Source organism: Oncorhynchus gorbuscha, linkage group LG06 (genome assembly GCF_021184085.1).
Source record: "Oncorhynchus gorbuscha isolate QuinsamMale2020 ecotype Even-year linkage group LG06, OgorEven_v1.0, whole genome shotgun sequence".
Lineage (NCBI taxonomy): Eukaryota > Metazoa > Chordata > Actinopteri > Salmoniformes > Salmonidae > Oncorhynchus > Oncorhynchus gorbuscha.
In genome coordinates this window covers 36,077,527-36,105,279 of record NC_060178.1, presented here as the reverse complement: position 1 = coordinate 36,105,279, position 27,753 = coordinate 36,077,527, and the positions used below count along the sequence as shown (strand labels likewise).

At 41.5% G+C, this 27,753-nt stretch overlaps 1 protein-coding gene across 1 annotated transcript in view; it reads left to right on the top strand.

The window, feature by feature from the left end:
- Positions 1-25,146, top strand: part of LOC124037893 (transforming growth factor beta receptor type 3-like) — a 134,437-nt gene extending 109,291 nt beyond the window's left edge. The window contains exons 15-17 of the mRNA XM_046353105.1: positions 4,985-5,026; positions 5,217-5,324; positions 22,323-25,146. Coding sequence (XP_046209061.1) covers positions 4,985-5,026; positions 5,217-5,324; positions 22,323-22,444 — 272 coding nt within the window. The 3' untranslated portion in view covers positions 22,445-25,146. The remainder of the gene's footprint in view (positions 1-4,984; positions 5,027-5,216; positions 5,325-22,322) is intronic.
- The last annotated feature ends 2,607 nt before the right edge of the window (positions 25,147-27,753 follow it).

Sequence of the window (27,753 nt, the reverse complement as noted above, 5' to 3'; positions counted from 1 at the left end):
GCAGAGAAAACTGTTCCAAGTCACAATGCAAAGCGCATCGCATCCTCCCTCCACCCCCGTGCCTCCCTGCATCTGGAGTTTATTTGTGTGTGGTGTGTGTGTGTGTGTGTGGGGGGGGGGGGTGTAAGTGTGCTCATTGGAGCATAGCTTGGGTTTGGGGGGCCTGCTGCAAGGGCTGAGGCCCCATTCCAGTTCTACCACAGTTCTACCAAGCAATACTGTGCAGAAGGAGTGGAAAAAGACGAGTCATCCACATCCATTCAGCACGCAGCTCCAGTTGTTTTCATTTAGCCCTTCTCTGTGGCCTCCCCTTCCCGGTAGAGAGGAGGAGGGGGGATGGAGGGAGAGGAGTGGTCTTCTCGCTAGCTTTGGGAGTGTATCCAGAGCTAGAGGCCTCCTCATCGCTGCATTAGTCAAATGCTTTTTCACTCACTCCGTCAGGCACAGAGGGCTGTGTGTGTGTGTGTGTGTGTGTGTGTGTGTGTGTGTGTGTGTGTGTGTGTGTGTGTGTGTGTGTGTGTGTGTGTGTGTGTGTGTGTGTGTGTGTGTGTGTGTGTGTGTGTGTGTGTGTGTGTGTGTGTGTGTGTGTGTGTGTGTGTGTGTGTGATCAGAGAGTGGGGTAGACTGGGGAGGTCCTGGAATCACGCAGTCCCAGAATCACTCACATAGGACAAAACAGAAAAAATGTCTGATAAAACTGCAGTTGTGTGCGGGCGTGTGTGTTGTGGTCCATGCGTCGTTAAGCTGGCTGGTCCAGGGAGTTCTGATACCAAACATCACATTGCACCCATTATGATCTAAACCATAGATGGGGTGATATCATGAGAGCCCATTTGCTGTTTTCACTGCCATGGCTTTTCCAATCAGCTTCCCCTTATGGGGTGATTACATCAACAAGTGGACTGTTGTCGGTGGGTGGGATGAGTTAACCCCTTTTGACTCACAAGTTGCGTCCCAAATGGCACCCTATTCCCTATGGGTCCTGGTCAAAAGTAGTGCACTATAAAAGGAATAGGCTGCCATTTAGGATGCAATACTTGACTCACAGATTTCATCATACTGTGTTAATCACTAAGAGCTGCCATTGTGCCCAGAGCAAATGAAGCATGGCAAACAGTAATGGGGACTTGGGGAGTGTTTAATAATGGACTTGATTTGGCCTGTGTTAAGGAATGAGCACCATGCCACTGCAGGGCCTGAATATTGGGCACAGACCCAGGCTGCGTCAGAAACGGCACCCTGTTCCCTATATAATACATTATGCAAATGTTCCAGTGCATGTGTTTAAGTAAGCACAGTAATGCCAAAAAATCAAAATGAAAAAAAGACAGCTGGGCTTAGAAACCATGATTTGAATACAAAGGCATCTCTAAGCAGCTGGAGTCCTGCACTGGACAGGATCCCAATGAGTTCAGCTTGATCTCCAAATCAAAGAGGGCAGTTTGGTGCACGGAAGAACATAAATGCCTCAAAGCTCAGCCATCAAAGGTACATTTACTGCCTCACAGCATCAATACATTTTCAAAGTTTTTATGGAACTGCGAGCGTAAGGAATGGTTAACAAAATCATCCATTTCCCCCTAGTTACCCACATGAAAAAATACTACAGTTTACTATAGAATATTACAATAGTTACTATAGAATTCTATAGTACATTTACATTTACATTTAAGTCATTTAGCAGACGCTCTTATCCAGAGCGACTTACAAATAGTAAACTGTAGTATGCTGTATAATACTATACTACACACTGCAGTATCCCTTGATCATGTGTAATACTTACTATAGAATGTTATATTATACTGTAGAATACTATAGTAAATACAACAGTTTTATCCCCCAAAAATAAGCAGTAGTAAATACTACAGTAATGTCCGCAAAAATGCCATAATCTGCAAAAACACTTCAGTAAGTACTACAGTATTTAATTTGCATATACCCTTTGCATATACCAGAAGCTCTGAACTCTCCTTTCAGAACCCAGTTATACCTACCTACAGGTCCTGGAAAATGTGCACTTTTAGTATTTCTTCAGTAGGTTTCCTGAAGGAGAAAGCCTCCACTTCTATGTCAAAGATAATAAAACTAAAAAATATGGTAAATCTTACACTAATGTCCTCAAAAACACTACAGTAAATTCTACAGTATAATACAATCCGCAAAAACACTACATTAATTACTATAGTATATATCAGTTTTCTTTTATTACAGTATTTATATTATAGTTAACTGTAAATACTACAGTAAATACAAATGTCAAGTTTTAGTACAGTGAAACTATGCAGCCAAAGTTCGACGAGAACGGATAAAAATTCATTGCTTTAACTAATTAAGAATAATGTTATGAAAATGTTGAGCAATGTAATAAAGTAATGACTTCAAATAAGTTACGTTACACGGTATGTTAGCTGATAATTTGTTAGCTACGCTATCCTTGCGAACCCCATAGCATCTCATTACAGCACTATGTACCTGTATGTTAGCTAGCTACCTAACGTTAGTTGGCTACTAATACATTGTTGAACTTACCAGTATATTAACTATATGCTATCTAACTAACTATCCAATGATTATTAAAAACAGCCTAACCAGCTCTGCTAGGGCGAGTAAAATGGCCAGAGTGAGGTGTTCTCTCATTCGTGTCTGGAAATTAGCTTGGGTGGTTGACTACCGTTGTGAGACGAGAACGCTTTGATCAACCCTACTCCACGGCCAGAGCGTCCAGTTTGCGCTCTGAACATTCCGAGAGCTAAAGGCTCTGAATTTATGAACAGATAATCTGACAATGCTCTGAATTTTTGAGCGCACTCTGGCACTCCAGATTGGAAGATCGGAAGATGTCAAGCTAGTAATTTTTTATGCTAACAAGCTAGTGAGAGGTTGCATAGCAACAGCATCACCTTCCAGTAGACAGCTGAAGTGCTAGTATGCTCAACTGAAAGGATACCGTTCGTTTACAGTATACTAAAATGAACTAGTAGTATATAGTCATTAAGTATGTAGTATACAGTATGTTAGTATGGGTATTCGAATACAGATAGTGAGTACTGTTGAATAGTGGTAAGAACCTTGAGCTACGAAAATAAGTCTCCCCACACTTGAATCAGATGCAGGTTTCAGTGCTAAGCTTCAGATAAAATATATAATTTGCTAAGCTTTCAGTCAACAGCCAACTTTGTTAGAGCACCGCCATTTTGAATCCCCTGTTCCATATCTCCCTATGCCTTCCTTTGACTTGTTTTCAGTACAGAAATTATACAACACATACAACTGTCTGACTGAGTGCCTGTTAGCTGACTGACTGACAGTAAGTTCTGCAACCAAGTCAACTGGCATATTGTTTATCTGAATACAGACCTCGGAAGTCAAGGATCTCACAGGGACTCCATTTGTCAATTCTTCACACTTTGGGGAGACGGGTTGGAGTTCAGGGTTCAGAGGTTAAGAGAAACAAGGCACCACACCACCGAAGGAGTGTTTTTCTGTTCCACTCTGTAAACAGCAAAGTCTGGGCAAGCAAATGACGTTGATTCTATTGAGCGGCTATCGTTTCAGGGTCAACTGTGCCTAGAGCATAAGGAGATGAGAACATTGCCATGCCTTAAGTTTCCTTTCTGTCTTTCACTCTGACTCTCTCCCCCTCTCTCTCGCCGTTCCTCTCTCACATGTAGCGGAGCTGAGATCATTGTGAAAGCTACATAAGTATGAAGAACAAAGCTTTGCTTCTTACATTGAGAATGGTTGGACCTCAGGGTGTCTTTCATACTGTTGTCAGATGTGCTAGTTGCAGAGTTGGTCTGGGAGGAAGACACAGCTGACCACTCAACCATCTTTATTAGAGCACATGGGCGGGCGAGGCTAGGCGGGAACAGGGCAGTGACCCTTACACGGAACCTCAGAGCTCTCACCCATTCTCGGAATCTCAGCCGGCCCAAAACCCCAACAGAGGTGGGGTCTATCCATTCATAGTCTGACCTGGCTTAGAAAGTTCTTCTGCTATGGTCTTTTCATACGTTGTTTCATAATTCATAAACTACAACAGTACTGTAAAACAAATGTCCACGAGTAGTGGTTAATGTAACTCCTTTAATCACATAGGATCCTCTATCCTCTCCTCTGACCTGTAACTCGTTGGGCGTCTCTGGGTGTTAACGGGTCAGCTTTGCATTCTCTACATAACAGGCCGAAAGGAACAGATAAGACTGGAGAGGAGGAGGAGTTGGAGGGAGGGATGAAGGGGGGGGGGGGGTAGATTGGGAAATGGAGTGGGACTGTCACGGAGCGGTTTGTAGGAGAGGGGGAAAGGGATGGAGGGTTGAAGATAAGGGGGGCTGTCGTATTACCAAACTCTCCTGTGATGGTTCTGTCATCGTCTGTCACGAGGGAATGAAAACCCAAAGGTGTTCTTTCCCAGAATAGCTGTTCATTGTGCCGGAGTCTTGGACCCGGACCAAGCCTGCTCTTGAGTTCGCCTCTACACAATAAGCACCATTGTATTGTTTGTTCAGGAGTAATTAGAAGCTAATTTGACTTTTGAAAGCCATCCAGATGACCGGAAATGAAGGAGTAAGCTGAGAACTGTTAGAAGTCAACAGGTTCATCTCTGCACTCTATTCCTTTGATTGTGTACTACTTATGACCAGGGCACATAGGGCTCTGGCCAAAAGAAATGCACTTTATTGGGGGATAGGGTGCCATTTGAGCCATAGACTTAAGTTTCTGTTAGTTAGCTACTGGAACTGCATTGAGTTGCATCAGATCTCTGTATCACATTCGTTAGAACTACAGTTATCAGCACAATGTCATTTCCATCATCTGGTTATCCCAAGGTAGTTATGTCCATTGGGTTGCTCAGCTTCCATTCATAGGCACTGGCACTTTACGTCACAGCAAGTGTTCTTGACGCTTCAACACGTAGTTGAGATGTGTTGTTTTCATGCATCTACAAATGTGTTACATTGTTGTTCTGTGTTTTATGTTTCAGTGCCTCCCACCCGCACGGGCCCTCCTGACCCACCAGGGGAAAGTAAGTCAATCGTTGCTAGGAGATTCTAAACCAATGGTTTTTGTATGTCAGGATTTTAAATCACTTTGACAAAATAACTGTTGAACAAGATTGAGTTATGTCATGTGCATATAACTTGTTTCCATACGGTCATGTCCAGAGAAAAAGAAATGCTGTTGATTAAAACAAATCGGCCTTTTCTCTCCCTCAGCTGTTTTGTATGTGTTGGACACCCCGACCGTGGTTGGGATTGCCTTCGCCGCATTTGTGATCGGGGCCCTGTTGACCGGAGCCCTGTGGTTCATCTACTCTCATACAGGTACGTCATTCTGACCTGTCCTTTTACCTACTGTATCTGGAGACAAAGGTAGGTCTTGCCATGCAGGGCTTCCTTAAAAAGACACCTTGGTATCAATGGGACTCCCTGCCTAAATAATGGTTAAATAAATAAATACATCATACAGTTACATCTACACTGGCATACTACTTAGAATGTATACCCAATACATTGCTTCATTTCAAGTGGAATGGAACATTCACTAGTGCTATGCTAGTTTGGAACGTAGACTCTCGTTGGAACATTCAAAAATAAATTTAAAAAATGAACTGAAAAGTAGAAGCTAGTTATTTTAATAGTTTTTAACATTTCTGAATTTTTCATTCAAATCACTTCCTGAATCGACTGGCTTCAATTCAAATTGAGCCCAACTCTGATGGAAAGAATGTCCTAAAGAATGTCCTAAACATCACAGTGCCAGAATGCTGCTATTCTATAATCGGAAAACATCCAAGAGCTGACAGAGGCGAGTTAACAATAACACATTGACTCCTCTACTGTAAATATATCCTGTTTGTCAGCGTAAGCGTCTCTTCTCTTTCCTGCCTTTGAATGGGTCTTAGGTCCTGTGGGGTGGTCAGGAGTGGTCAGTGAGTATTCTCGGACACAATGGCCTCTGCTCGGACAGAGAGGGGACTGGCTGGAAGCTGGAATTTCCCCTGTCCATTTTGTGGTGCACTCGCAATTCGGCTCGCAGGAAGAGAGACACAATCTGTCCTTTAGACGCCAATACCTTCCCCTCCAGCACCCCCATTCTGGTGAACTCTGATCCCTGCTGACCTTTAGTGGGAAGTGTAGTGGTCCCTGAAGTCTGCAGAGGACACGAGCGCATACTGTAGAACAGAACAGGCCTGTCTGCTGGTTGGCTGACCGTGGATCTGTACGGCCTGCCATTATGTTGGTGACCCCTCTTCATTCATTCCTGATGTGTTCTACACAGAACACAGTAAAATCATTCATAAACAGGATCAGTGGGTTCTGTGCTGAGGACCCCAGCAGCATACACTCTTCGAAAAAAGGGTTCCAAAAGGGTTCTTTGTGGGGGGAAAGGGTTTTAGCTTTTTGGAATATAAGAGTTCTTTGTAAGGCTACCTAGAACCTTTAACATCCTAAGAACATTTTTGGGGGAAGAAAGAATTCTTTGATGATGCAAGAAGGATTCTTTGGAAGGCAAGAAAGGTTCTACATAGAACCATATATCCTATTTCTCAGCATGCTTTATGGCAGGGAGATTTACAGAATTGTTTGTTTTACTGTAATATATGTGTTTTTGCATTGATTGTTTGATACATTTTAGGCTACACAAAGATAAATAACAAAGTTTCCTAAACTAATCCAATATATTGCACCCGTTACTGAGATGGTTGTTCCAGTTTGAATACTGAGACGACATAAATCATCAATCATCTAATCTTCCCTACCCCGGCAGCCTTTTAGAATGCAGGTTGCGGGTGATTAACAATTCCACTTGTTGGATATCCTAACTCTGTCTGGATTCCAATAGTAATTACACATCACTTTGCAAGCCAGCATAATGTGACTTGCAGGCCTGATGTGGCCTGTAAACCAGGAGATTCCTAACACCCCTGTGTTAGGGTACAACTAGGCCCTCAAAGTAAGGCCTTTTAAAATGAAATGTATTGTCATAAATAATTACATTTTAAAGGGTAATAAGGCTAGTGGAACTGTTCGTAGAGGTTTCTAGGATGAACCCTCCAAAGATGATAAGCTTCCCGGTAGAACCCTTCATAGACGGTTCTAAGAAGAACCTTTTTAGATTATAAAATTGTTCTTGGTAGAACCCTTCTAGATAGAACCCTCTGAACAGACCAGTACTGTATAGCACAGAGCAGTACTGTATTCTCCCCGCCGGTTGAGCCAGCCATGTGTACTGTATGCCTACTATGCTGTTGTTGGCCCCTCTTCACCAATCCATGATGTGTTCTCAGTGGGAAACTGAAATCTCTTCATGAATAGAATCAAGGAGTTCTAATGAATTTCCTTAGGTGGGATAATAAAGTTGATCTAATCTAGGTGAGGTCATTACAGAGATGCGTGTCAGATACAGGAAAATGTAGTAGCAGTAGGGTAACGGTAGTGATGAGGGGGGGGGATCCATACAGTTACATATTGAAATGTTTTTTGAGGACGACATTATATTGATACTTTGACTACAAGTATCACATTTTTGCTCGGTAACGTTAGCTAGTGCCAGTTTGCTGTACCTTCGCCAAAACTCCTATATTTTTCATACTACTGCTTGTTCCATCTTCTTTTTAAATAGTGAGCCAACATGTTTTTGGCACCATGACTGATCAAAACAATTCTCATGTCTCTTGTCTCTCTGTAGCAGACATACAGTTGAAGTCGGAAGTTTACATACACTTAGGTTGGAGTCATTAAAACACTCCACTAATTTCTTGTTGACAAACTATAGTTTTGGCAAGTCGGTTAGGACATCTACTTTGTGCATGACACAAGACATTTTTCCAACAATTGTTTACGGACAAATGATTTCACTTATAATTCAATGTATCACAATTCCAGTGGGTCAGACGTTTACATACGCAAAAATGACTGTCAAATAAAATAAAATAAAATGCATTTATATAACCCTTCGTACATCAGCTGATATTTCAAAGTGCTGTACAGAAACCCAGCCTAAAACCCCAAACAGTAAGCAATGGAGGTGTAGAAGCACAGTGGCTAGGAAAAACTCCCTAGAAAGGCCAAAACCTAGGAAGAAACCTAGAGAGGAACCAGGCTATGAGGGGTGGCCAGTACACTTCTGGCTGTGCCGGGTGGAGATTATAACAGAACATGGCCAATATGTTCAAATGTTCATAAATGACCAGCATGGTCAAATAATAGGTCTGGGACAGGTAGCACGTCCGGTGAACAGGTCAGGATTCCATAGCCACAGGCAGAACAGTTGAACTGGAGCAGCAGCAGGGCCAGGTGGACTGGGGACAGCAAGGAGTCATCATGCCAATTAGTCCTGAGGCATGGTCCTAGGGCTCAGGTCCTCCGAGAGAGAGAAAGAAAGAGAGAATTAGAGAGAGCATAGTTAAATTCACACAAGACACCAGATAAGACAGGAGAAGTACTCCAGGTATAACAAACTGACCCTAGCCGCCCGACACATAAACTACTGCAGCATAAATACTGGAGGCTGAGACAGGAGGGGTCAGGAGACACTGTGGCCCCATCCGATGATACCCCCGGACAGGGCCAAACAGGAAGGATATAACCCCACCCACTTTGTCAAAGCACAGCCCCCACACCACTAGAGGGATATCTTCAACCACCAACTTACCATCCTGAGACAAGGCTGAGTATAGCCCACAAAGATCTCCGCCACGGCACAACCCAAGGAGAGGCACCAACCCAGACAGGACGATCACATCAGTGACTCAACCCACTCAAGTGACGCACCCCTCCTAGGGATGACATGAAAGAGCACCAGTAAGCCAGTGACTCAGCCCCTGCAATAGGGTTAGAGGCAGAGAATCCCAGTGGAGAGAGGGGATCAGGCCAGGCAGAGACAGCAAGGGCGGTTCGTTGCTCCAGAGCCTTTCCGTTCACCTTCACACTCCTGGGCCAGACTGCCCTCAATCATATGACCCACTGAAGAGATAAGTCTTCAGTAAAGACTTAAAGGTTGAGACCGAGTTTGCGTCTCTCACATGGGTAGGCAGACCATTCCATAAAAATGGAGCTCTATAGGAGAAAGCCCTGCCTCCAGCTGTTTGCTTATAAATTCTAGGGACAATTAGGAGGCCTGCGTCTTGTGACCGTAGCGTACGTGTAGGTATGTACGGCAGGACCAAATCAGAGAGATAGGTAGGAGAAAGCCCATGTAATGCTTTGTAGGTTAGTAGTAAAACCTTGAAATCAGCCCTTGCCTTGACAGGAAGCCAGTGTAGGGAGGCTAGCACTGGAGTAATATGATCCATTTTTTGGGTTCTAGTCAGGATTCTAGCAGCCGTATTTAGCACTAACTGAAGTTTATTTAGTGCTTTATCCGGGTAGCCGGAAAGTAGAGCATTGCAGTAGTCTAACCTAGAAGTAACAAAATATTGGATTATTTCCGCATCATTTTTGGACAGAAAGTTCAGATTTTTGCAATGTTACGCAGATGGCAAAAAGCTGTCCTTGAAACAGTCTTGATATGTTCGTCAAAAGAGATCAGGGTCCAGAGTAATGCCGAGGTCTGTGCCTGTAAACAGCTTGGAAAATTCCAGAAAATTATGTCATGGCTTTAGAAGCTTCTGATAGGATAATTGACATAATTTGAGTCAATTGGAGATGTACCTGTGGATGTACTTCAAGGTCTACATTCAAACCCAGTGCTTCTTCGCTTGACATCATGGCACCTCAGATTAAAAATTGTGGACCTCCACAAGTCTGGTTCATCCTTGGGAGCAATTTACAAACGCTTGAAGGTACCACGTTCATCTGTACAAACAATAGTACGCAAGCATAAACACCATGGGACCACGCAGCCTTCATATTGCTCAGGAAGGAGACGTGTTCTGTCTCCTAGAGATGAGCGTACTTTGGTGCAAAAAGTGCAAATCAATCCCAGAACAACAGCAAAGGACCTTGTGAAGATGCTGGAGGAAACAGGTACAAAAGTATCTACATCCACAGTAAAACAAGTCCTATGTTGACATAACCTGAAAGGCCGCTCAGCAAGGAAGAAACCACTGCTACCGCCATAAGAAGCCAGACTACGGTTTGCAACTGCATATGGGGACAAAGATCATACTTTTTGGAGAAATGTCCTCTGGTCTGATGAAACAAAAAAAGAACTGTTTTGCCATAAAGACCATCATTATGTTTGGAGGTTAAAGGAAGCCGAAGAACACCATCCCAACCGTGAAGCACGGGGTGGCAGCATCATGTTGTGGGGGTGCTTTGCTGCAGGAGGGACTGGTGCACTTCACAAAATAGATGGCATCATGAAGGAAAATTATGTGGATATATTGAAGCAACATCTCATGACATCAGTCAGGAAGTTAAAGCTTGGTCGCAAATGGATCTTCCAAATGGACAATGACCACAAGCATACTTCCAAAGTTGTGGCAAAATGGCTTAAGGACAACAAAGTCAAGGTATTGGAGTGGCCATCACAAAGCCCTGACCTCAATCCTATAGAAAATGTGTGGGCAGAACTGAAAATGTGTGTGCGAGCAAAGAGGCCTACAAACCTGACTCCGTTACACCAGCTTTGTCAGGAGGAATAGGCCAAAATTCCCCCAACTTATTGTGGGAAGCTTGTGAAAGGTTACCCAAAACATTTGACCCAAGTTAAACAATTTAAAGGCAATGCTACCAAATACTAATTGAGTGTATGTAAACTTCTGACCCACTGGGAATGGGTCAGAAATAAAAGCTGAAATAAATTATTCTCTCTTCTACTATTATTATTCTGGCATTTCACATTCTTAAAATAAAGTGGTGATCCGGAATTGGATCAGGAATTGTGGAAACTAAGGTGTATGTAAACTTCCAACTTCAACTGGTATAGTGAGCAATATGTTTGGAACATCAAATGGCAATAAAATCGCATTATTGATTTGCAATACATATAGAATCGTGAGAATCGCAATACATTTCCTATCGGCATCTAAGTATTGTGATAATACTCTTATCGTGAGGTCTGTGGCAATTCCCAGCCCTAGGCTTGTCTCCTGAAATGTGCACATTGGATTAGTGTGAAACTCCACTGAGCTATATTTCAGTTCATAAAATATACCTACGAACAACAACTTACAGACGCACACAAACAATGACTTCATCTCATCTGCCCAGACCTGCATGCTCACACCCCCATCCCTAATGCCTGCATTACTGTTTGCCACTTGGCCTTAAATTGTACCAATCCGTTTTTTTTGTCGCCCATGCTATTTCATTATTTAAATAATATATCATTAGATTTTTCCATTGTGTTAATGATTGCGGATTGATTGATTTCCATGTTTTTAGTAGACATTTTTCAAGATGAGTGATGAAAAGAGAATCCTCCAGTGCATTGGGCATCTCACTACACCTCCATGTCTTGCAATATGCAGACAGATGGATTAAAAGTAAGTTTACATTGTAATACTTCTGACAGCCAACTTTCTAGCTCCGCCCACAAATTTTGGACTTTATAGCCGGGGTGTTCATTTCTACAGCTCGTTGGAGCGATCAGGTGTCAGGCGTGATTTACCTTATCTTCATCACGCTTGTTTATACTAACACCTCTTTAAAATGTCCACTTCATAACACTTCTATGAGTTTCTTATAGAGACCCACCAAAAGAAACCCAAGCCTTAGATTGGTCTGTGGCCCAAAGATAGCTGGGGTCAGAAGTTGAACTTCTTTAGGGAAACAGGTGTATGGAATGTAGTTCTATTAGGAGAGTAAAGCCCTTTTAGAAGTGATTTTTTTTAAACACTGCAGGCATGTGGTTTTAATATTGGTGTTATAGCTAGTGGTTCCTCTGTTGGATCATAACAGGCAGAGAGGATTAGAATGCGTCCCAAATGGCACTCTATATCCTATACAGTGCTCTACTTTTGATGAGGTCCATATAGCTATGGTCAAAAGTAGTGCACTATATAGGGAATAGGGTACTATTTGGGATGTATCCCTATTCTATTCTGCTGTAGTCTTGGAAACTGTTGACTTGTAAGACCAACATATCCCTACATGGAAACATTGGCATAGTCAAGTTTACTCCAAGAATATATATTTTCTCAAAAACTCCTTAAAATATCTGCGGCAGAATATTTTTTTTTAAACCAGTGAATGATGAAACATCAAATATACCCACACATATCCCCTCAGGAGGCGAGGGACAATGTTAAATTAAGATTTGTTCACATTAAATGCCAAAACCACAAAAGAAGTATCGACACAGTCTCACCCACTCACAGAACATTAACCTTGGTCTGTGGAGACCCCATTTGGCTAAATCCTTTAAAAGAAACTCTATGATGACTGAGGCATTCTCCTGATGGATCAAAACTGACCTTTTCAACAGACTAGGCATGAGAACACATTCTAATCAGGTAGCAGTGTGAACTGTGGTTTCCCTTATCAGACTCTGCAGATAGGACTGCTAGCTCCTACTTTGATATTCCCAATAACTGGTATAGACGTTCAAGTAGACCCAGGTAGGGTGTGGAGGGTCTACTCTCAAGTTTTCTTTATCATTACGTTGTGTTAGCAGCCACAGGGAAAGGGACATTTATTTAATAAAAATGTTAAATAAGAGATTTGAACATAAACTGAAAAAGCTATGAGAAAGTTGTTTATTCAACAAGATCTCACTTCGGGATTCAATGTTTGTCCCGGGGGAGGATAATCGTCTATGGGTGTTCAATGTTTGTCCCGGGGGAGGATAATCGGGTGTTCAATGTTTGTCCCGGGGGAGGATAATCGTCTATGGGTGTTCAATGTTTGTCCCGGGGGAGGATAATCGTCTATGGGTGTTCAATGTTTGTCCCGGGGGAGGATAATCGTCTATGGGTGTTCAATGTTTGTCCAGGGGGAGGATAATCGTCTATGGGTGTTCAATGTTTGTCCCGGGGGAGGATAATCGTCTATGGGTGTTCAATGTTTGTCCCAGGGGAGGATAATCGTCTATGGGTGAAGTAAAAGTAGGTAAGGATTAAGGTAGTTAAAACAGCATTCATTCCAACTGGTTAAAGTTTGGGTTAAGGTTCAAACAGAAAAAAATCTAATTAGTGCCTAATTAGTGCCTTGCACAGGGATTGAACCCTCGATCCTCAGAGCCGAAGCGCGCGGTTTATGCCCTGAGCTTACAGGATGGTAATACGTGCTCACATTGCCCCTTTTGGATGGTATTGAAGGCATCTCCCGATGTCCTAGGGACCTGGACAAAACGTTGAATACTGAAGTCTATCGTCCATTAGGCTGGTGTGATCTCGCTGGATTATTAAAGCAATGAGATTGTCTTCAGTACAGTAGTGCATCCTGTTTATACAGGATGTGATAAGTACTAACCCCAGTTTCCCTCTATTTTAGGACATGGTACGGTAGGAATTTGGCCTGCGTCCCAAATGGTACCCTATTCCCTAAATAGTGCACTACTTTTGAACAGAGATCTGTTGCCATTTGGGATGCAGATGTGGAGCAAGGCTGCTGTTATAATGTTATAAAAGAGGAGCTGTGATCTTGCGGCCTGTGTTGGAATAGATCTCACCAAACGTTAAGGAGGTTGCCCCCGGAGACAGGGAGTGGGAGTTACCCGGGCTTTGAATGGAATGTGTGATGGAACAGGGTCAATAGACTGTCACCATATGAGACACTTCTCAATCTGGCCAGATGGTTCACAATAACATTTCCAACAACATCACATTTGATTTATATAGCCTATTTGGTTGGCTCATCATGAGATTTCTAGATGCTTTTTGTTTGTTCAAACTCTGTGAGAGTATGGTGGAACGCCAAGTATGTTTTTAGGGGTGAATAATAACTTTAATTTCAGTTGAATTTTCACTTAGGGTGTTTTCATACTTGGTCCCTTTCAGACAATTTTTGAGAACTTAGCGCAGTTTGCTTATTTTTTTGTGCAGTGTGAACACTCCAAAACATTACATTGAGGCAATCTCGAGAGGTGGTCTAAGTTTGGTTCGCTTGAATTCTGCATTTCGGTTCCCCTTTTTAGGGCAATGCGAACACAAAGCTCCCCATGTTCACTTGCCATTATCCCCGCACTACACACTAGACTACTGCAACACCGTTTCCTGTGCCATAACGTACATTGGTACCACCAAAAGACAGAAGATGATGATTTGCAGGTTTGCGGGAAAAAAAGGGCTGTTTTTGGATATTGATTAGTGATTATCAAGAATGTGTGATGTTTAGTTCGGGTTATTTGTATGCCATTTTTTGATGTACAGGTTAAGAGAGCTTCATAAACTGTTCATTCGATTGTGGGATTTGAATAGTGGGAGAAGACAACATATTTGTTCAGAATCAGAATTTTGTAGGGTACAAAATCAATTCTATCTCTTAAAGGGGCAGTAGCCTACATGGGTGTTCAATTTTCAATTACAGAATTATTTAATCTGCTGTTATTATTCTGCTATTTATTCTTTTACCAATAATATTTACATGTTAATAGTATCTTCTCATTAAAACAATTATGTCTCATATTTTAACTAAGTGCAATCTATTAGTTTCAAAATGTAAGTAGGTACAGTTGAAGTCGGAAGTTTACATACACCTTAGCCGAATACATTTAAACTCAGTTTTTCACAGTTTTATTTCATCCTAGTAAAAATTCCCTGTCTTAGGTCAGTTAGGATCACCACTTGAGAGAATTATTTATTTCAGCTTTTATTTATTTCATCACATTCCCAGAAGGTCAGAAGTTTACATACACTCAATTAGTATTTGGTAGCATTGCCTTTAAATTGTTTAACTTGGGTCAAACGTTTCGGGTAGCCTTCCACAAGCTTCCCACAAAAAGTTGGGTGAATTTTGGCCCATTCCTCCTGACAGAGCTGGTGTAACGGAGTCAGGTTTGTAGGCCTCCTTTCTCACCCACACATTTTCTATAGGATTGAGGTCAAGGCCACTCCAATACCTTGACTTTGTTGTCCTTAAGCCATTTTGCCACAACTTTGGAAGTATGTTTGGGGTTCATTGTCCATTTGGAAGACCCATTTGTGACCAAGCTTTAACGTCCTGACTGATGTCTTGAGATATTGCTTCAATATATCTACATAATTTTCCTACTTCATATTGCCATCTATTTTGTGAAGTGCACCAGTCTTTCCTGCAGCAAAGCACCCCTACAACATGATGCTGCCACCCCCGTGCTTCACGGTTGAGATGGTGTTCTTCGGCTTGCAAGCCAACCCCTTTTCCCTCCAAACATAACGATGGTCATTATGGCCAAACAGTTCTATTTTTGTTTCATCAGACAAGATGACATTTCTCGAAAAAGCACGATCTTTGTCCCCATGTGCAGTTGCAAACTGTAGTCTGGCTTTTTTATGGTGGTTTTGGAGCAGTTGCTTCTTCCTTGCTGAGCGGCCTTTCAGGTTATGTCGATATAGGACTCGTTTTACTGTGGATATAGATACTTTTGTACTTGTTTCTGCCATCATCTTCACAAGGTCCTTTGCTGTTGTTCTAGGATTGATTTGCACTTTTCGCACCAAAGTACGTTCATCTCTAGGAGACCGAACGTGTCTCCTTCCTGGGCGGTATGGCGGCTGCGTGGTCCCATGGTGTTTAAACTTGCATACTATTGTTTGTACAGATGAACGTGGTACCTTCAGGCATTTGGGAATTGCTCCCAAGAATGAATCAGACTTGTGGAGGTCTACAATTTTTTTTCTGAGGTCTTGGTTGATTTCTCTTTATTTTCCCATAATGTCAAGCGAAACAGCACTGGGTTTGAAGGTAGACCTTGAAATACATCCGCAGGTACACCTCCAATTGATTGAAATTACGTCAATTAGCCTATCAGAAGCTTGACATAATTTTCTGGAATTTTTCAAGCTGTTTAAAGGCACAGTCAACTTAGTGTATGTAAACTTCTGACCCACTGGAATTGTGATATAGTGAAATAATCTGTCTGTAATGGTTTGTTGGAAAAATAACTTGTGTCATGTACAAAGTAGATGTCCTAACCGACTTGCCAAAACTATAGTTTGTTAACAAGACATTTGGGGAGTGGTTGAAAAACTAGTTTTAATGACTCCAACCTAAGTGTAAGTAAACTTCCGATTACAACTCTACTATATCTACAGTAGCTGTCCTATAACACATTCTGATGGAATGGCTTTTCCCTGCACTTTGTAAAAACCCAGAGTGCATTGAGTGAATATTGGGAAAATATATTGGTTCCTTTCTAAGCATAGCAATGTAGAGGACTCGGACCACAAAATAGGTGAAGTGAACTGGCAAAAGAGTTGAGACCCCATTCAAAGGCAAGTGCAGTGTGAATACAAAAATTTATTATTTATTTTGGGGGAGGGGGTTGCCACAGAATTCACTTTAAAGAGGACTGAGATAAATTATTTTAAAGAGGACTATACGTGAAAACACCATTAGTCTCTTATTGATATCAATGCATGACTAAGTGAAAATTCAAATTATGATTTACCCCTGACTTTGTTATTGACATTTTCTTAGAGAATTGCCACAGAGAAGATAAGTTAAAGAGAGCTGAGGCCTTTTGTGTTTGAAAGCCCATGCAGGGTTCTGTGTGTATATGGACTGTGTTTAGCTGGAGCTCTTTGGCAATGCTGCTCTGTCAAACATTAGAGCAGAGAGAGAGAGACGAGGGGTCTGAAAGAGGGAACCAGGCAAGCTGTGGGCCCAGAGCCACGCAACACACACACATACATACACCAGGGGAGGCTCCTCAGAGATGGAAGGGGAGGAACCTCTTCCTCAGTGAATTTCAGAAAATTAAAATAGTCAAACATTAAACATTTTGCAGCATGAACTGACATGGTTTCCACCCAATTCAAAGGATAAGAGAATGAATCTAGTACTAAAAGCATAAGCTACAGCTAGCTAGCACAGCAGTGCATGAAATGTGGTGAGTAGTTGACTCAGAGGGAGAAAGACAATACAGTGGTTCCACCTTTAAAAGTTGTCATCTGCAGCATTCTGTGGCACATTATTTAATAGTCAATCATTTTTCTGTTAATGCAAGGTAGTGCTAGTTTGACCACCAGGGGGCATATTTGAGAAGAATTTGATAAATTATCTGGTAATGCCAGAAGACTAAAACCTTTTTTGTGATAATATAGAATATAGGATAGATTTGAAGAAATGTGGCTTAATTAATATTAATATTAATATTATGGTGTTTCTATTCCTTGAAAAACAAAAGATTAAACCCTCAGGGTTTCCGTTAGGATGGAATGGAAAATATGGCGCTGTACAACGTGATGGTTGGGAGTAGGCTACAGCATAAGAGGATTGGGGGATTCTAAATTGTTTGCCTTCATTAGACAACTTTGTTCCAATTGTTCTGTAAATCAGTGATATTTATTCCCATAGTAATATGGATCCATAGCTAAATCATCATCTGTATTTTGAAAGAGTATTTGTTTCATTCTTTTATTATCGAAAGCATAATGCATTATGGGGTGGCAGGTAGCCTAGTGGTAAAAATCTATCGCTCTGCCCCTGAACAAGGCAGTTAACCCACTGTTCCTAGGCAGTCATTGAAAATAAGAATTTGTTCTTAACTGACTTGCCTAGATAAAGGTTAAAACAAATTTTAAATAAAAGATGTTGATAAAGAAATCAACACAGTCAGAAGACAGTTGAAGACGCTTGCGTGGAATTATGGAAAGGCTCAGTAATTGATGTTTTATATATATAATATATATATTTTTTTTTAACTCATGATGAGTGCTCTAACTCCCCCCTGCGGTGGTCTGGAGCAATGAAGCCGTGATGCCGTGGTACCTCTAAGTCCCGCGGTGTAAGCTTGCAACTTTTACAGTTTTGAACAAATTGAGAGCGAGAGAGCTAAATTCAGAAAAAAAAGAAACTCCTCTCATTGTCAACTGCGTTTATTTTCAGCAGACGTAACGTGTAAATATTTGTATGAACATTAGATTCAACAACTGAGACATAAACTGAATAAGTTCCACAGACATGTGACTAACAGAAATTGAATAATGTGTCCATGAACAAATGGGGGTCAAAATTAAAAGTAACAGTCAGTATCTGGTGTGGCCACCAGCTGCATTAAGTACTGCAGTGCATCTCCTCCTCATGGACTGCACCAGATTAGCCAGTTCTTGCTGTGAGATGTTACCCCACTCTTCCACCAAAGCAACTGCAAGTTCCCAGACATTTCTGGGGGGAATGGCCATAGCCCTCACCCTCCAATCCAAGAGGTCCCAGACGTGCTCAATGGGATTGAGATCCCAGCTCATCGCTGGCCATGGCAGACCACTGATTCCTGTCTTGCACAGGAAATCACGCACAGAACGAGCAACATGGCAGGTGTTATTGTCATGCTGGAGGGTCATGTCAGGATAAGCCTGCAGGAAGGGTACCACATGAGGGAGGAGGATGTCTTCCCTGTAACGCACTGCGTTGAGATTGCCCGTATTGACAACAAGCTCAGTCCGATGATGCTGTGACACACCGCCCCAGACCATGACGGACCCTCCACCTCCAAATTGATCATAAGCTCATTCCTTCAAATGATTAACGAGAATCCGACCGTCACCCTTGGTGAGACAAAACCGTGACTCGTCAGTGAAGAGCACTTTTTGCTGGTCCTGTCTGGTCCAGCGACGGTGGGTTTGTGCCCATATGCGACGTTGTTGCCTGTGATGTCTGGTGAGGACCTGCCTTACAACAGGCCTACAAGCCCTCAGTCCAGCCTCTCTCAGCCTATTGCTGACAATCTGAGCACTGATGGAGGGATTGTGCCTTCCTGGTGTAACTCGGGCAGTTGTTTCTGCCATCCTGTACCTGTCCCTCAGGTGTGATGTTCGTATGTATCGATCCTGTGCAGGTGTTGTTACACATGGTCTGCCACTGCGAGGATGATCAGCTGTCCATCCTGTTTCCCTGTAGCTCTGTCTTAGGTGTTTCATTGCAATTTATTGCCCTGGCCACATCTGCAGTCCTCATGCCTCCTTGCAGCATGCCTAAGGCGTGCTCACTCAGATGAGCAGGGACCCTGGGCATTTTCCTTTTGGTGTTTTTGAGAGTCTGTAGAAAGTCCTTTTTAGTGTCCTAAGTTTTCATAACTGTGACCTTATTTGCCTACCGTCTGTAAACTGTTAGTGTCTTAACGACCGTTCCACAGGTCATTAATTGTTTATGGTTCATTGAACAAGCATGGGAAACTGTGTTTAAACCCTATACAATGATGATCTGTGAAGTTATTTAGATTTTTAAGAATTATCTTTGAAAGACAGGGTCCTGGAAAAGGGATGTTTCTTTTTTTGCTGAGTTTATATTTCATTGTATATATATTTTTCACTTAGCTACCATCAAATGCAGCTAGCTAGTTCAGCCCACTCAAACACCCGGATCAAACAGAGAGGGATGCTATGTTAGCTAGCTGGATATGGCTATTCAACACTGGAACTTTTCCAAGTCAAGGTGGTTTTATCAATTTATTGCCACCGGGGCCCGCCGATGTAACTGCTAGACTGCTTGCTGCTGACTGAACACTGAACTGCATGATTGTAGCGTGTTTACTAATGTGTTAGTTATAGTGAATAACAGTATGTAACAACAATGTAGACTGTGTAGCGGTTAGCAGTCATGATATGAAGGTTTCGGAATGGAAAGTTTTTTTCCCCTGGTCACAGACAGCTGATGTGTTGTGCACTGGTCCACAAACGAAAGGAAAAGGTGAGAGGAGGAGAGCACGTAGATAGATGTGAGAAGGAATTATATATACAATGAGCTGTTTGTATGTGGCTGCTATGAAAGTGAACTGTGTTTACGTGTGATTAGGAGTTTATTCATTGCTCCGATTCTGTTGAAAGTCACTTCTTAAATGGAAGCAAACGGAATGAAACAGAGATAAACGTACTTCAATTTGTCCAATAAGCTCTTCTTTGCAACTGTTAGACTAATGATTACACACTAGGTCTGCTAGATGTTGGCAAGAGTGAGCAAGATGGTATTGAAAGTGTCACTCTCTGTCACCTTGATTACTAAAAATAATCTCGACCTGTGCACCTACGTTGTACGTTTTCATTCATTTGGCTAGATTGTAGCAACCTCCTATTGGGTACAAGGAAAATTCCAGTATCATGTAGTAGCCTAAACCTATCAATGTTACATTGAGCTGGGGGAATGGAAATGATTGACAGTCAACCAATTTGCTGTAATAGAAATAAATCCATGTTCATCAAAAAAATAATAATCTGTCACCGATTGCCACTGACACACACACGTAAAACATAAATTACAGTAATACCCAAACACAGAACCACTTCAGAAACCAACAAAGATCAATATGGTAGCTGTAGACTGCGTCCCAAATGACACACTATTCACTTTATAGCAGTGGTCACCAACCGGTTAATTGCTATCGGTCAAGGCATTCCTAGTCGTTCACCAAACACTTCTGTAAAAAAAAATGATTCATGTAAAAAAAAAAAGATAAAGGCTTGAGTTCCATTTATTTGTTTCACACTGTTGGCAGTAGGTGCTCTTGATTCAGCAGCCCTAGCGCCGGAAAGGCAGTGTTCCCATCATGTGTCTGAAAGTAGAACTCCGCCTGCTCTTATAGGACTACCACTGGCCAATCAGATTGCTCAGATCACCGTGTCTGCACAGTTTCCTCAAGCTATAGACTGAAAAAAGAAGCTTCGAACGCACAGCAAAGTTGATACCTTTTAAAACCATGACTAGAGAGAGACTCAAGGAGTACAGCAAAGAGCTGCTGTTTTTGTGATTATGTTTAAGTTGTTATTCAGCAATGTCAACACTTTGTTCAACACTTTTTTTATAAGCCATAAAATGTCCATTCTGCCTACTTCCACTCACGCTACAACCAGCACTGCAGCTGCAATGAATGAGTGTAGCAAAGTGTTCCAATGAGCTTGTTATTATTAGCAGCTTGTGACTTTTTAAATATCGAAGAATATTTAACTTTCTCTGGTCATAGGAGTAATGCAGTACGGCTTGAGTTTTGCCATCAGCTGGAAGACTGTCCCCCTTTCTCAGCGGAGGGAGAGCGGAGGGACGGCGAGTTGGGTGAGAGGCAGCCTCACAGCTGCTCTCCCCCTTCTCTCAGACTGACCATCAGATGCAGGCCATCAGTCCAGTAAACACATTTTAAGCAAATGAATATGCTCACTCAGCAGTGCCTCACAAGTAACACAACACATGATCTATTACCAGTGTAATCATATATTTTATTTCAAATTGGTCTGAGAAGAACAACACAAGCTGGGCAATTCAAGCGTAGCTAATATGCAGTGATAATGTATTGGGCCTATAGCTTAGTGCACAAACCTCATTGCTACAGAATTGTTAATTGGTTAATTGGTTAATGTTTCATAGGCTTATATTTTATAAGTCATGTTTAAGACAGATCTGAGTGGTAGATCTCTGCTTGCTTTTTGACTCAGAAAGTGATCTTGACTCAGAAAAGGTTGGTGGCTACTGCTTTATAGTGTACCATTTCTCACCAGGACAAATCCTCTATGGTCCTCACTAAGCTATGCAGGAAGGAAGACAGCTCAGATTGCAAACAAACAACGGACGGAGTGCATTTTAATACCAGAAGCACAGTGTGCCAGATATGTAAAACAAACACAGGGTTTTTTTCAGATGCCTTCAGTTTCCAGTCAGACAAGCTTTCCAAACAAATGGAAGCATTTTTATTTGCCTCCTAACTTTCTGTCTCCAGCTCTGTAGCCCAGGAATCTACAAGCGGGAATGCTCATTTAAACACAGAACAATAAACAAGTCAGTGGTTTGAGATCCAGGCAGAAGGCCTCTGTCTCATGTTTATTCTGCTACATCTGCTAAAGCTCTGCTAATTGCTTGCAGATAACAGAGGGGAGAGCTGGATTGAGATACCTCAATTCAGTTCTTTCCATTTGAGACACTCCGCTTTGATTGGCTGACTTAAAGGAGTTGAGTCGTTGTGTGTTCGGCGACTGTTGCTTTCACTTAACAACAACTCCCAGTGAAGTGATGGTCACCACATGGGACAACCAGTATCACTGGGAGAACTAAGGAGATTCGTTTAAACATCAGTCTTACCAGATTGAGCCTGTGGCCTCTAGATAACAAGACATCTTGAATAAATGGCAGTGGCACAGAAGAACATAGCTGAAATGTGTATAATTGTGATGTATTGCATCAACCCTTATCTCTCTCTTTCCCTCTCTCCCCCTTCCCTCCCTCACGCAATCTTCTCTCTCTATTTTTTTGCTCTTTCTCCCCCACCCCTCTCCCTCTCTCTCTTCCCAACCCTTCCCCCTCCATATCCAGGTGATACAGCTGGCCGACAGCAGGCCCAGAAGCCCCAGCCCCCAGCCTCAGAGAACAGCAGTGCGGCCCACAGTATTGGCAGCACACAAAGCACGCCCTGTTCCAGCAGCAGCACAGCGTAACCTTGGGGCCAGTCCGGGGCCAGCGGAGAAGGAGAGCCCCCAACCCCTCTGCAGGGCCACAGGAAGGGCCACACGGGTCACAGTGAACTGGGTTTGCTAACATTTGTTTCCCCGCTCGATGAAAGGAATTATTTTGGGATGCTTTGTGAAAACAAAGAAGAAGAATTTATTAAAAAAGAAGACAAACAAAAGGATTTTGTAAGAAAGCCTGATGTTGCTGGTTAAATTCGATGTGTACCATTTTATTTCAACACAAGTCGTTAAGGTTTTGTGACAGAGCTACTGTACTGGAAGGCCTGGTCTGAAGGGGAAATAGTACTAATACCACAGAAAGGCAACAAGGCCTCACATCTCTAGAGCGATAGAACTCTAGCTACGGACAAGAAACAACTGTTAGTGAAATACCAGACTTTTTTTCTTATCCAAATGCTGCTTTTTCTGCAACCACAACAGAGAATTTTGTTTTGACCTTAAACGTCTAGTTGAAGCTGTAAACAAGCTAGTGTACACCAATAGCACTGGAGACCGTAAAGCTGCCTGTCTGCACACACCATCTGTGGGTGTTAGCAAGACTAGTGAGAGGAACAACATGGCTGTCAACCAGAGTGTTAACCCCTATCAATATGCTATATAAATAATAGATGCTACCTCCTATCCACATGTTATAGGAGATAGTCAAATCAACGAGTTGAATCAGAGAGCAATAGTGTGAGAAGGAGCCTGTCGGCAGTCTCTTTTCCCCTCAAAGCATCCTGCCATGTCCTATTAATCACTTGGAATCTGAAAGGACTTAATAACCAAGCAAGATATATACATAGATAGATAGATACCAAGAAATGTGAAAGACAAAAGTAATGTGAAAGATATCTTGATGAACCATGTTTGCAAGCCAGCTAGTCATGACAATCGGTCAGGACTTTGGCAACGCATCCGTCTAAACATACTGTTGTGACAACATCGATGACAAAGTATCAGCGGTGTGCATTTGGTCATATTGAGTGATGATTGCTTTGCAGTCCTTCGTCTCAAGTTTGATTGGTGTTACACAGCTTGGCTTTCGGCAGTATGGGTTTCTCATATACTATATAAAAACAGCCATTGTAAAGCTATATATATATTTTTGCAACTATTGTAAATAATCTAAAATGTTATAAGGAGAAAGTCAAAATATAATGTGCAAGATTGTGTGCATTCGAAGCCTTATGTTGTTAAATAAGACATGGTAAAGTGGCTATGTTTGGCCAGTATTCCCATATATACTATAATGTTTTATGTTTTTATCCACTGTGAGGTAACTAAAATGCTACATGCTGCAGAATTGGATCATAAATATATATACAGTATTGTAATTGGGCATTACATTTGGAGCACAGTAATTGGGCATTACATTTAAACCACAAAAACAACGTGCCATTCGATCTGGGTCCGACACCACTAGGCCTTCAGCTGTTTTCATTCTGATTGTACATAATAATGTTGTACACAATTTCATACCAACATTTACATTTTTCACAGCAAATAATTGAGAACCTGATATAGTTGAGTTTGTGGAATGAAAATATAAGCCAAAATAGTAATTGTCTGGTTTTATTCAGTAAATCATACTCAGATTCTCAGCTTTCAAGTATATTTTCTGTATGTGGTAAATACATTGTCAATCTTACTCACCAGGGCATGAAATAGTTCAACGTTGCAATATACTGGCGCCATCTTGTAATCTTAATGGTGTATTTGTTCCGACAAACATTCCACATCCTGATTATTTACGCCCTGGTGTCATGTTCAACATGTATTGTTTCTCTCTGTGTTTATAGACATATTTTATTTTACCTTTATTTAACTAGGCAAGTCAGTTAAGAACAAATTCTTATTTTCAATGACGGCCTACGAACAGTGGGTTAACTGCCTTGTTCAGGTGCAGAACGACAGATTTTTACCTTGTCAGCTCGGGGGTTCGATTTTGCAACTTTTCGGTCACTAGTCCAACGCTCTAACCACTAGGTTACCTGCCGCCCCAGTATGGGCACTTAGATGTACATGATTGTGTACATAATTGTACTACTATGGCTGACCCTGTAAAACAACACATTTCACTGCACATATTCGGTGTATGTGACAATACAACATGTTTTTTTTTATTTATGTCATGTGCCATGCTAATGCAAAGCCAAAAGAGTCCCACCGTCATAGAATCCATGAATGTTCTCTGGTGTTCCTTTACTTTTAGTAATTGGGGGGGGGGGGGGGGGGTTGAATAGAAATATCTTTTTTTAGGAGAAAAGGGATGGTTTGTACTAATTTTACTTTGTGGTTGGGCGTGTAAAAGAGAACCCAATACGTTAAGTAAACATAATTTGCGTTAGATCTTACTTTTATGTGTTAAGTGTTTTATCGCAAAGCTTTGAGCCTGTGTTGTATGTAAACATGTGTAGTTGTCTCCACAGAAGAAAACAGAGTATAAATATATTTGTGGATAAAATTATATATATTTTAAAGTATTTACCTAGAGACAATCTATTGTTGACTCTTTCAGTACTGTGAATTTTTTTGTGTCGTGCTCTTTCTATTTTTCATAAATGTATATACAGTGCATTTGAAAAGTATTCAGACCCCTTCCCTTTTTTCACAATATGTTACTTTACAACCTTATTCTAAAATGTATTAAATCTACACACAATCTACACACAATACCCCATTATGACAAAGCGGAAATATGTTTTTTGAAAATGTATTTAAAAAATATGTATTCGGGCCCTTTGCTATGAGACTCGAAAATGAAGCTCAGGGGCACCCTGTTTCCATTGATCATCCTTGAGATGTTTCTACAACTTGATTGGAGTCCACCTGTGGTAAATTCAATTGATTTGACATGATCTGGAAAGGCACACACCTGTCTATATAAGGTCCCACAGTTGACTGTGCATGACAGAGCAAAAAACAAGTCATGAGGTCGAAGAAATTGTGCGTAGAGCTCCGAGACAGGATTGTGTTGAGGCACAGATCTGGGGAAGGGTACCAAAACATTTCTGCAGCATTGAAGGTCCATCATTATTAAATGGAATAAGTTTAGAACCACCAGGACTCTTCTTAGATCTGGCCGACAGGCCAAACTGAGCAACCGGGGGAGAAGGGCCTTGGTCAGGGAGGTGACCAAGAACCCGATGCTCACTCTGACAGAGCTCTAGAGTTCCTCTGTGAAGATGGGGGATCCTTCCAGAAGGACAACCATCTCTGCAACACTCCACCAATCAGGCCTTTATGGTATAGTGGCCAGACGGAAGCCAGTCCTCAGTGAAAGGCACATGACAGCCTGCTTGGAATTTGCCAAAAGGCCAAAAGAAACTAGATTCTTTGGACTGATGAAACCAAGATTGAACTCTTTGGCCTGAATGTCAAGCATCATGTCTGGAGGAAACCTGGCACCATCCCTACGGTGATGCATGGTGGTGGCAGCATCATGCTGTGGGGATGTTTTTCAGAGGCAGGGACTATGAAACTAGTCAGGATCGAGGGAAAGATGAACGGAGCAAAGTACAGAGTGATCCTTGTTTAAAGTCTGCTCCAGAGAGCTCAGGACCTCAGACAGGCGAACATTCCCCTTTCAACAGGACAACGACCCTAAGCACACAGCCAAGACAACGCAGGACTGGCTCCGGGACAAGTCTCTGAATGTCCTTGAGTGGCCCGGACTTGAACCCAATTAAACATCTTTGCATAGACCTGAAAATAGCTGTGCAGCGATGCTCCCCATCCAACCTGACAGCTTGAGAGGATCTGCAGAGAAGAATGGGAGAAACTCCCAAATACAGGTGTGACAAATCTTGTAACGTCATATCCAAGACTCAATGCTGTAATTGCTGCCAAAGGGGCTTCAACTAAATACTGAGTAAACAGTCTGAATACTTATGTAAATGTGATATTTCTAAAAACCTGTTTTTGCATTGTCATTATGGGGTATTTTGTGTAGATTGATCTGGAATCTTTTTTTTTAATCCATTTTAGAATAAGGCTGTAGCGTAACAAAATGTAGAAAAAGTCAAGGCGTCTGAACACTCTCCGAAGGCACTGTATATTACTTTATATATTTCTTTTTCTAAAAGATATATATACATATTAGCAATTTTCTTCATGTGATGTTTTGATTTTTTAGAACATTTCCAAACCCATTAGTTCTCACTCCGTGTTGAATTTGGTTCCATTGACTACCTTTAAAAGGATACCGTTTTTAATGAATTTGTTCTTTGTAAACATAGAGACGATTAGATATTGTATAGCATTACAAAAGTAATATATTTGAAACCCACATCTTACATATGAACATGAATGTGACATTATTGATAATATATAAGTAAGCAAGACTAAAGTGCTATATAAACACAATGGAAAAGTAGCATAACATTTTATTCCATAAATCAAAAGATCAGATTTTCTGTATAGTCTGTTCCTATCACATAGTCATCTGTCGTAGTACAGGTTTAGCTGTGTTCATACTCTCTGAACTCTGGTCTTGTTCTGTGATTGTGCCAGAAGAGTTTTTCCTTTTTTTTAAAACTTTTTTTAGCTATAGTGTATGTGAGTTCTCTCTGAAATGTTGTTTTTTCTAGTGGAATGGCAGTCTTCAACATTCATCATTTTGCATTGATAACATTCCTGTAGTTCACTGGCTTTTCTTACCGACTGCTCGACGTTTACCCATGAACCTGCCTCTTCCTTTTATCTCCTCCCTGTCTAACGGGGTACAGGAGGTTGAGGACCTTCATATTCCCATGATTGTCCAAATACCTATGAAGAGGAATAACCTCTCTGTAGGAAGTTCCATCTGAAATTACACTTTATGAATTTGGATTCGATTAGACATTCTATTTGTAAGTTAATATTGCAAATCACTGTTAGTAAATCTTACAGTGATGGAGTATTGTGGAAAGTAGCACAGGGGAGGTTTGCTGGTTACAGCCAACCTGTAAGAGGGGCCCCACTTTCATACAGTACATAATAACAAATTGTATTGCTTTAGTTGTTTGAACCTTTTTATCAACGTTTATCTACCTCATTTTGTGAGTTTGTGTGTGTGTGCTGAATGTGTATGAATATGTATGTACTTGTGTGAGAGAAAAAGAGAGAGAGTTGTGTTCTACTATTTAATATGTTGTAATGGTTGAAAGGGCTCTATGTTTTTCTGTACAGTGCCTTCAGAAAGTTTTCATACCCCTTGACTTATTCCACATTTTGTCGTTACAGCCTGAATTCAAAATGGATTAAATAGATTTTTATTCTACACACAATACCCCCATAATGACAAAGTGAAAACG